Source organism: Trichosurus vulpecula, chromosome 1 (assembly GCF_011100635.1).
Source record: "Trichosurus vulpecula isolate mTriVul1 chromosome 1, mTriVul1.pri, whole genome shotgun sequence".
Lineage (NCBI taxonomy): Eukaryota > Metazoa > Chordata > Mammalia > Diprotodontia > Phalangeridae > Trichosurus > Trichosurus vulpecula.
In genome coordinates, this window is record NC_050573.1 from 338,747,529 (window position 1) to 338,759,607 (window position 12,079).

The window sequence follows — 12,079 nt, forward strand, 5'->3', positions numbered from 1 at the left end:
CCAAAAGACTCATGATGGAAAATGCCATCCACATCCAGAAACAAATATGGAGTCTGAATGCAGATCGAGGCAGACTATTTTCTTTTTTGTAGTGTTTTGTTTTTCTTTCTCATGGTTACTCTCATTCATTCTAATTCTTCTCTACAACATGACTAATGTGAAAACATGTTTAATAGGAATGTATATATAGAGCCTATATCAGATTGCTTGCTGTCTTGGGAAGGGGGAAGGTGGGAGGGGAGAAAGTTTAAAAAAAACTTATGGAAGCGAATGTTGAAAACTGAAAATAAATAAATTAACTTTAAAAAAAGAAAATGAATATGCAAGGTTCTATTAGATGGTAACCTATAGGAATAAAGTAGAAATAAACTTTGCCTTTCCAAATATAGTACCCATCTCTTTTTTTGAAGCAAGGCACATTATTTAAAAATGTTTCTACTTTGAAAATCTCCATCTGACCTGCTTTAAAATGAATAGGAATCATTTAAATATTATTCATTGATGACACTTTTAAAATAAGAAATCAAATCTGCCCATTTCTATTACTACTTCCCAGTCCTTTCCCCCTCTGAACTTCTACCTTTGCCACTGAAGATTTTAGTTCTATATTTGTGAGAATATTGTGATTTTTTTTCTATCCTTAGCCCTTAGTCCCACTTATTTCACTTTTCCATTTCAGATGAACTAAAATGGAATTATGTTTGAATGTGTCTTTGTTCTTTCCTTGCCTTGTAGTAACCTTGCTACTAAGCAATATGAGATAGATTCTCAGGAACTGAATTTGTTATTATCCCATGTTTTCAGCTCACCTAAGAGTCACCCTGGTGGTAGAATTCTGTGCTTGGATTCAGGATGATTTCAGTTCAAATTGTGTCTCAGATACTTATTATCTGTGTGACCCTACACAATTCACTTAACCTCCCTGTGCCTCTGTTTCATCATCTGCAAAATAAAGGGATTGGAACCAGTGGCTTCTAAGTTTCCTTGCAGATCTAATTCTATGCCTCTTTGATCTAGTGAATCATAGCATGAAATTTTTATTTCTTTGAAATTCTGTGAACTGTGTTAATATTTATAACCTGTCACAGCTCTACTCATAGATCTATTAAAATGAGTTTTCTGCTAGAATCTTCTACTAACTAAAGTGAAGGCACATTTTTTTTTGAGACTTGCTCTCTCTGTTTTGCCCAGAATGGAAATTAAGCAGCAACTCATGTCACAATCCACTGCTGATATCATAGAAACTTTCATCTCTACCATTTCTGACCATTCTGACTTACTCCTCCTTAGGCAGCCTGGTGGCTCTGCATTCTTGGGGTTCACCATACAGTTGCCAAACTTAGAGCAGACAGCTAATTGGCTTTGATCCCTGCAGTATTTTAGAACATCTGAGTCCAAGAGATCTATCTCTGGAAGCAGGAATTATAGACATGTTACCACACCCAGCAAGGCACACTCTTAATAATTTTTGGTTTTGGCCCCATCATCCCATCACCAATTTTAGTTGTCATAGCTAATACTTTTGAGAAATTTTCAAGGTAGTAGATCACCCAGTGTCATGATGAGAACCATTCAATAGTTTTGAATTAAATAATAGATATTAGCATAATAATTTCCAAAAAAAGAAATATTTTATATTTATTTCAAGTTTGTTTCACCTTTTTCTTCCTAGCAATTCCCTAAAGATACAATCAATGAAGAAGTGGTGGAGTTATTGGTTCCTTACTTTGAAATGTCAGACTACAATATCGAAACTGCAAAAAGGGTGTGTGGCAATGTGGCTGGTCTTTGCTCATGGACCAAAGCCATGGTCTCTTTTTTTTCTACAAATAAGGAAGTATTGCCCTTGAAGGTAAGTCTCTTTTGTAGAATTGTGGAAAACATTCATGGAAAAAAGCCCTCAAGTTTAATTCCTTCCAGTGGTAATAGGCAGACAAATTAGGAATTGATCACATACTTGCATGCAATTCTGTAGGGAAAGCCTGGGCTACAAAGGGAGAAGGCAGAGAGTTTAGCTTACTTCTTAGCCTACTGTTGTCATTCAGAGACCTAGAAGTCTTTAAACAATAACTCTCATCATGAAGATTAATTCCACTGTGGGTTACTGATTATGTTTTAAAACCATCATGTCCATAGAAACCAATTCTAAACTTAACTATATAGTACAGTATCCATAAAGTATTTTGCAAAAGGTCGTTGTCTTAGCCTGTGTTAAGATCAATGTCAGATTATGCTATAAGATAGGCTAACTGGAGAACTCTAAGACATCAGTCTGCTTCAAGACAGATGATCACTGTGATCTGGAAAGCAGACCTTCCCATATTTGGTCCAGAAAGCCAGGCATGAATACCAAGGCAAGAGCTCCACTATAGCTTAAATAGAAAAGGAGGTTATAGGAAAAAAAATCAGAGTCATAATGAGAAAGACCCTGAAAGACATTATGCCTAGTAGAGAGCACAATGCCTTTTATAGAGATAACAACAGCAATAGTGATAAATAAGAAACCTCTTCTTTAGCACTTTGAAGTTTTCCCCAAATGCTTTGCCTCTTTGTCTTTACCTAACTTCAGGCTGCTGAGGCTTAGCTATGTCCTTATATCCTTCATGAAGGCTTATCTGAATTATTCCAATTGTTAGTGCCTCGCCCTCACAAATAACTTTTTATTTATTTTGGGTATATAAGATATTACTTTTCATGCACATATATCTGTCCAATAGAATGAAAATTTATCCAAGGCAAAAGACCTTTCTCTTTCATCTTTGAATCCCCAGCATTTAGGTAGAGATTTGTCTTTGAATCCCCTCCACAGGGGCTTGACAAACAGTAAGTCCTTAACGGAGGCTTGATGATAGATTACTTGGTTGCCTCTTCTACATGTCTCTGTAATTAGGAATGTGGAGCAAGGCTTTATCCTCTTTTAAAAAGATGGCAGGCATCAGGAAATTGATGAGGGAGGTATATTTTAGGCAAGAGGATCTTTTTTCATACCTCAAAATTGTACAATGTAAGTCACCACTTATTTTACCACGTAAGGCGAATCATCCTCCAACCTTCCAAAAAGAAACCCAAACTAAGTTAAATTCCTAAATAATGTAGTCAAAACACACTATCAAAGAAAAATCTATATAGTACGTATGTTTGTGTATTTACAAACACACACACATACATATATATTTTTTTCTAGGCAAAAAGTTCAACGTGCTTCTTTTACTTTCTAATTAATTACAGAATATGCATTGTCTTTGTTTCGTCATGGGAATGCAATTTCTAACTATGTATACATTTAAATACAAATTCAATACAACAGAAAATATGGACAGGAATTTACTATAAATGGATTTTACCAGTATCTATAAACACTAAGAATACCTGCTAAGAGAAACCATTAAGAACAATATTGTACATAGTACAACTACAGTCTTTAAACAACAAAGCTATCCTTTCTTCACTTACATGAGGCTGGCTTAGAACTCTCAAGAATTAATATTTTCCTGGATAAACTATGAGAAAATATTCACAACACAATGAGATTCTTCACTCTACAATAGTTTTGTTTTATATTAGTGGTTTACCACAGTAAGCTGGCTGGCATAAATAGCTTAACTTCACATGCTTATCTGAGCCACTGGAGCAGTTAGGAGCTTAAGAGTGACAGGATTCAAAATGTAACATAAGCCAGTTTCTTTTTTTTAAATATGTGTGTACATGCGCATATATAAATCATGCATATATGCATACATGTGTATAAGTATATATATATGCACATGTGGATATTTTCTGTATGTGTGTGTATACATAGGTATATACATACACATATACATATACATACATATACTTTTTGCCTTTGCTTAGTTCAAACTTGTTATCTGGCTATGATATCACCCTTAAAGTTCCTTTCTTCAAATGAGTTGAAGACCTGAAGATTGAAAATATTTTTTTTTCATTTTCTCTAACATATGGGAAGAGAATAGAGCTCTGAGGAAGTGCTAATGGCCTTCTAGCCCCTAAAATAACTACCTTCAAGAATGAAGAAGAAAGCAATGTGAACTGATAAAAGATTTAAAAATAAAAATTATGTTTGAAGATAGTTTCCAAACTTATGCAATAATTTTTACACTGGACTGCTTGGCTAACGAGAATAGGTTTCTTGATTTTTTAATCATGCACTGTTTAATTAGCTATGTTCTTCAGAATTGCTCAGTAAATTTGAAAAGCATTTATTAAGCACGTGCTATGTGCCTGGTACTGTGCTAGATTTTGGAAATAAAAAGAAAACAGTCCCTGTATTCAGTAAGCTTCTGCTGGATATAGATAACAAAGAAACAAAAGTAAATACAAAGTAATTTTGTGCTTGTGGTCAGGGGAGCACTAACGAATTGGGAGGGCAGTACTTGTAAAAGCTACCATTTGGAAATAACTGAGCTGAGCCGTGAGGAGAGCTAGTGATTCTGGGAGTCAGACATGAGGATGGAAAGCAGTGTAAGTAAAGGGCACAGCCTACGCATAAGAGTAGAGTTAGGGGATAATAATATAAACAGAATAGCAAGCAAGGGAGCCCACTTAGCTACAATGTTGAAGACCCAGTCTGCCAAATAGGTAGAAGTCCAATGCTGGACAGATACCTAGAGCTGTCATGCTGGGAGGCTTTTAAGTCTTTATGTGTCATGGTTGATACTGTACATCAGCCTGCATCCTAACAGTAGCCTGAAAACAAAGCAAAGCAAAACAAAAGAAAACAAAAACTAGTTGCCTATAAAGATCACTTTTGTTATGTCAGTCTCATCAGATGGTTGTACATTCATTCTTCCTAAGATAGCTTCCAATTGAAATATCCTATCCACTTAAAATGTGTTTTCCTTAGATAAAAATATTTCATTACTGGATATATCTTAGAATTGAACTCCCATTTAAATCAACGCCAAATGATTTCAGGTACAGTAGAAGAGGCATATCTATGTATGGCATTCAGGTTGCAATCAAATTTTCTAGTATTGAAGCCTCCCTGTCAAGGAGTTCATGCTGTATCTGCTCCCCAGGCTAATTTGGTGGTGCAGGAGAATCGCTATGTCACTGCTATGCAAGATCTGCAGAAAGCTCAGGCTGAGCTAGATGACAAACAAGCTGAACTGGATGTTGTACAGGAAGAGTATGAAAAGGCCATGACAGAAAAACAGGTAATTACCCCAAGGTGGAGGGAGCTTGTCAGATAGTTACAGGGTCACATTAAACAGTTTGTGCCCTTTTTTGCTTTCACTAAAGATGAGGCCTGAGGCATGATTCATTTAGATGAATTTGTAGAATAAGAAATTCCATTCCGAGTCAACTCAGGCTGAATTTTCAGTGTATTTAATATAACTCTAATAACTCTATGAATTAGTTCTGGGTATAGAGAAAACAATATCCAACTTTACAAATCATTCTGTTCATTTTTTTAATGGTAAGAGTTAAAAAATGGGTGGGGGAACTTTCCCTTTAAGAAGTATCTGGCAGATGCCAGGGTACACAAAATTGCTCTACTAGTTAAGTAGTAATTCCTAGTTTAAGTTTGCCAGTTAAAACCTAACAAAATCAGAGAGGTAGAGATAGACTGTCATATAAAAGGAATAGCAAACAGGATAATTTGGTTAGAATGTTGAGAAGATAAAAATGGGTGATGAATAATGAAGCCTGTCTTTAGCATTCAAACCAACTTTTAAAAATTTCAGACTAGAAAATCATTCAGAAACATTAACACTTCCATATACAAATGACAGAAAAATTATATATGAAACTATGAATCTATCATATATAGCTTCACACACACATATATGTATGTATGTGTATATATATGTGTGTATGTGTGTGTGTGTGTGTGTATATATATATATATATATATATATATACACAGATATATATATGTGTAGTATCAGAATTGCCCTGCTGATCTATGTCTCCTTCTTATCACTTCTGTGTGTGTACATTTGTGTTTTTTAAATACTTCAATTAACAATTAAACGATTCAAATGTTTAATGTTTCCATAATATTTTTTAAAGTGAATTTTACACCAAAGGTAACTTTCAAAGGAGATCAGGGTTAATAATTTTGAAGTATACTTACTGGAACATAGTTTTCCTGATTGAAAAGGATCTTATTCGTGGGCTCTTTCACTAATACTTAGAAAGATGCCTCGGTTTTCATTAATCTTAAAAATCTTCACATGACATTACTATTTCATCAAGGAATCATCTTGTAGCTCTCCTCTTTTTCATTCCCAAATTCCTAGAAAAAAAAGCTGTCTACCATCATTGCCTCTAATTATTAAATCTCACCTTTCCCAAACTCACTTCTTAATGTCTTGTACTGAAGCTAAAATAACCAATTCTGCCTTGTGATTTAAACTGATAATCTTTTCTCATCCATCTTGGGCAAGTCACTTAGCCTCTACTATATGATCTGTAACATAAGGGGGTTGGACTAGTTGACCTCTAAGGCCTTTTCCGACTTGAAATCTATGATCCTCACCTTCAATGTGGATTTTGACACTGTTGACCACCTTCCATGCATGCATAGTCTTAACTTCTTTGGCTTTTGGGTCATTCATAAACCAAATGAGGACTGGATAGCCCTCAGTGAAATCTTTTAATTTGCCATATAATCATCAGGTTCTGGCATTATTCATGAAATACAAGCAAAACAAAACAACCCTCATGTCTGTCCTGCTTACCTCCCAACTCTGTACAGTCTGGGAAAAAGGAGAGGGAAGAAGGCACAGATCTCTGGGCTAGGACACAGCTTGGGTCCTAATACTACCAGCTTCATTTCTCCTGATAGGATCCTACATTTTCCGCATTTTGTCATTCCTCTGAACAGTCCAAGGTTCACTCCCAACTTAACAACTGGCACATCCTCCTTTTTACAATTTCTTTCTCATGTTTCATATATGTCTCCTCTTCTCTGACACTGCCATCCCCTTGGCACACGTCTTTATCACCTTACAGCTGGACAATTACAATAGTCTGTTAGCTTGTCTCTGTGCCATAATGCCCTACTCTTGGAGATTCTGTACTCACTCAGTTGCAAAAGTGATCTTCCTAAAATGCAGGTCTGACCACATGATCTGTGTTCCACCTGGTAAACTCCAATGGTGTTCTATCACTTCCAGGATAAAATGTGAAATCTTCTTTTGCTTTTAAAGCCCTTCATAAATTGGCCCCTTCATACTTTTCCATTCTGCTTGTATCACTCTCATCATGTACTCTGTGATCCAGTGACACTGGCCTTGCTCCTCACGCAAGATAATCCATCTCTAAACTCTGGTCATTTTCACAGACTAACTTCCATTCCTGGTATTCTCTTCTTGCTTATCTCTATCTCCTGGTTCCCTGGCTTCTTTCAAGTCCCAGCTAAAATCTAGGAATGCAGGAAACTTTTCCCCAATCTGTCTTAATTCTAGTGCCTTCTATGTATTATTATCTCTAATTTATCCTACATCTATATCTGCCTATTTTTGTCTGTCTGTCTGTCTATCTATCTATCTTGTTTGTACATAGTTGCATAAACATTTTTGCATTTTGTCTCCATGATTAGATTGTGAGCTCTCTGAGAGCAGGGACTGTCTTTTGCCTTTCTTTGTATTTCCAGGTGCACAATGTCACATAGTAAGCACTTAATACAATTTTAAACCTTATTATATAAAAAACTATTTACAATGGAAAAAAATCAACGAATTTGCAAATAACAATGACTATTTTTCTGTAATTCCCTTCGAAATATTTCCCAATCCTTAATGTGATAGCTATTATTATTCAATTTCATTTCTTTTTCAATGCTTTACACAAGTATTTTGTTTCCTTTTCATATGTAATTTTATTGATAATTTGTATTTCTTTAAATTTGTTAACACCTTTAAGATATGACATAGATATACATATACACACACACAGAGAACATTACTTTTTCTGACATATATTTGCAGTATTTTTAAACTGAGATTTTTAAGTCCTTATCTGACTATTTTAATGAAAGTTATATTTTTGGTACAGAAAGCACATGATTAGATTATGAATTATATTTCTGCTATATTTTATTATTCACTCAGGTGTATCCTATGAAGTCATATCCCAAGACAATACCAACCACATGGTATCGGCTAAAAGTGTTATAGGCATAGAACATAGGAAGAATGAATATGACATTAGAGGCCAGACTTCATGTTTTAAAGTGAATATGTAATAACCTGGTTAACAGCCTCTGGCTTAGAAATACGTATCAATGATGCTTTAAAAATTATACTTTCCTCTTGATTTGGATCTTTTGTAGACACTGCTTGAAGATGCAGAACGCTGCAGACATAAAATGCAGACAGCTTCCACATTGATAAGTGGACTGGCAGGTGAAAAAGAAAGATGGACACAGCAGAGTAAAGAGTTTGCTGCACAAACCAAAAGGCTTGTTGGTCAGTATAATTTTATAAATGACTTTTTATAAGCTAATTTTGTAAATTAATAGCTTTGTAAGTTAAGGCTAATAAGTTTTATATTACTGGAGCTCTTCAAGGAAAAGCTAAATCATCACTTGTACATCTTCTAGACAGGAGTACTTTAGTCCTTGAATTAGATGACTTTTGAGGTCCCTTATCAATGGTTAATCTTATGATTCTATCTTTATATAAGACATTGTGAAACAATACTGATTTTGGAATGGGAAACTCTGGGTCAGAATCCAAATTTTACTGACCTTGGGCAAATCATTTTTCCTTTCTGGGACTCAATTTCCTCTCCTATAAATTAAGGAAACTGGATTAGGTGATCTCTAAAGTTCCTTCAAACTCTAAAATCATGTGATCTTATAGACCTGAATCATGACAATGATTGTTAAACTGGGCATTTAACCTTAACAAAGATTCAGTGTTGGATCTTCCTTTTTTCCTGTAATCTTACAATTTTAGTGTGATACATGCTAGTTTGACATTTCCTCTGGCATGTTGGAGCAACCTTTTCCACCGTTGTTTACCAGGTTATTTAAGGAGTGTATAGACATATTAGTTAAAATTATTTTGAATTCTATTCTTGTCTTCTGAATTAAACTATTACCTCATCCAACTCTAGAATCATTATGTAATTTAAGAAAAACACTAAATAAGCTAGATCTAGCACTAAGGACTACGGGATGCCATCTGATATGCCACTCAGCTGTGACTTAACAACGAGCCCAATAATTTGTCTTTTACATATTATATATTGAGTTATCCTTAATCCTTTGATTTGTGGCATTGGCATGAGAAGAATGGATAATTCTAGTCTATTTTGCTTAGGATTTTGTGCATGGTGATAAGGTGACAAAATGTTTTTGTTTTGCTCTATGGTCTGTTTTAGGGGATGTATTGCTGGCTACAGCTTTTCTATCTTATTCTGGTCCATTTAACCAAGAATTCCGCAATCTGTTGTTAAATGATTGGCAAAGGGAAATGAAAAACAGGAAAATTCCATTTGGCAACAATCTAAACCTCAATGAGATGTTGATTGATGCTCCAACCATTAGTGAATGGAACCTCCAAGGGCTGCCAAATGATGACCTATCCATACAGAATGGAATTATTGTCACAAAAGCATCTCGTTATCCTTTGTTAATTGATCCACAGACTCAAGGCAAGATTTGGATTAAAAATAAAGAAAGCAAAAATGAACTCCAGGTAATTTGTGCATATGCATAGTTATGCTACCAGACATTTTATTTTGCTGCCAAAAATTTATCCTGAACCATAGAACAGAATGATTTAAATTTTTTAGAGATATTGGCTCTATTTCCACAGAAAAATGTAGCAGATGGACATCTTAAGGATTAGTGTATGAAACTTGGAAATTGATTTATTTTTGTATTCTTCTGGTTGGTCTGTATTTGTACCATTTTTAATAGAGAGTTGGCAATGTGAATTGGAAACTATGACTCTTCCTGATAATTGGAGCATGACATATCTCATTATAGTAACTGCTTAGCATTTAGGATCATACACACAAAGAAAGAAACAAAAATACATATGATCATTTCTATTTTTTTAAAAAAGTGATTACAGTGGGACGAAGTGGTGTCATGGGAGAGGGAATAGCAATGAAGGGCTCCCTGATAAGTGGAAATGGGATAATGATCATGGAAACAATTAGGAAGACTGAGAGTTTGTTCTTACCAAGTCAATATTGTACATAATATTTTGAAATGAAAGCCCTAGTCCTTTAATAGTTGACAAGAAGTCTCATATTGATCCAAATATAGACCAATCTTGATATAGGCTACACTCCTAAAATGAGATCATGAAGGAAAAAAAAAACAGAGGCATACTGAAAAATAATGGTAAAGATAAACTACACTCAGATTTTAACAAAGCAGATTTTGGCAAAAATATGTGAGCTATACTTATATCAGTTTAGTAATAGAATAATCTATTAGAGGTCTATAATAGTATCTTTGTGTGATTTCAGAAACAGATTTGTTTATGACTTAGTTGTATTGTTCTAAAAAATTATAAAGAACTATATTGTATTCACATTTCCAGATCACATCTCTGAATCACAAGTACTTCCGAAATCATCTGGAGGACAGCCTTTCTCTTGGGAGGCCACTGCTGATTGAAGATATTGGGGAGGAGTTGGACCCAGCACTTGATAATGTTTTAGAAAGAAATTTTATTAAAACTGGTTCAACATTTAAGGTGGGCTCTACCAAATGTCAACAATATAAACGAACATAAAAATAGATTTATATACATGCAGCTACAATATAAATATGTCTGTATAAAGATACACACATGTATGCACACACACATATGTGTACATATACACATAATATGTATGTGTGTATAGTCATATACACATACAGACATATACATAAACATTCACATACATGCATATATACATATACATACACACATATACACCCATATATGTACACACAATGTGTCTGGTATGACATAATTTTTTTTCCTTTTCTAGCACTGTGACTTAAAAAATAAATGATAACACTAACTTAATCTCTTAAAATTTTTGTATTGTTCTGCATACTTCTGCTACTGATTGTGTTGCCAAATAAAATTAAAATTTTTCTGTTCTGAATCAGAAGGCTGAGGAAGTGTGGAGCAAACCATTTCACCTCTTTAGGCCTTACTTTGCTCTTATGTAAAATTAAAAGGTTGGACTGTGATCTTTAACCGATTTTTCTGTGACCATATGGTTTGAAGGCTTGTTGACTAGAAGCCCTAGTTCTTTAGTAGTTAATAGACTAGAAGTTTGTGTGGTGAAGAAAAAAGTTTGTGGTGTTACTCTTTTCTACATGTCCAAATAATTTTCAGTCACTCCAAAAAAAATTATGGTATTTCAAATCTACATTAATATTATGTGAAATATACATGTTTCAAATACAAAGTACCACCTTAGAGTGTTTGTGTATATATGTGTATACATATATAATTTAATACATGTACATATTGCAGTGGTACATGAAAAGGCAGCATTAACAACAATACTAATCTTAATTATAGTTTAATATGGGAATACATGTGTAACACTGCACATAAAAATGAAAAGAAAACAAAAAGAATATAATTAATTGGGAACTATTTCTAAATGCATAAGTAACTACTTTTTCTATTTCTCCTACAACCTTGTAAGTTATCCTAGTCAAAATTTGAACAGTTCCATTAATTTTTGTATATATTTTATATAATTTCAATTTATATCTCTGAACTTGTTGGTGGTAGAAGCTGTCATCATCTTTGAGTTTTATAGATTGTATCTTTTCCCTATGCATTACTACATATGAAGTATTAAGTAGGGAAGGTGCTGCCTATGGATTCAACCTTCCTAATTTGTCTGTATCGGTGTCTTCCTCAGGCCCAGGCAGAATAGTTGGCTTTCTTTGTGTAGTGTTTCTTCACTAGAAATTTTACTGTTTGAACTATTGTTTAGGTTAGAAGCATAGTCATAACTGGTGGGCTGTCTGTTCTCAAAGTTCTCGATGATTATCCATCAATATTTCCTCTTACTCATCAAGTAATCTACCTAACAATCACATGGGCAATAGCTGAATGGTTTCTATGCATTTTTATTA

General features: G+C 34.3%; 1 protein-coding gene across 1 annotated transcript in view; it reads left to right on the forward strand.

Moving 5' to 3' along the window:
* DNAH5 (dynein axonemal heavy chain 5) overlaps positions 1-12,079 on the forward strand; it is a 314,391-nt gene that overhangs the window by 216,485 nt on the left and 85,827 nt on the right. The window contains exons 61-65 of the mRNA XM_036745231.1: positions 1,673-1,852; positions 5,037-5,174; positions 8,300-8,435; positions 9,355-9,671; positions 10,530-10,685. Of these exons, the coding sequence (XP_036601126.1) occupies positions 1,673-1,852; positions 5,037-5,174; positions 8,300-8,435; positions 9,355-9,671; positions 10,530-10,685 (927 nt within the window). The remainder of the gene's footprint in view (positions 1-1,672; positions 1,853-5,036; positions 5,175-8,299; positions 8,436-9,354; positions 9,672-10,529; positions 10,686-12,079) is intronic.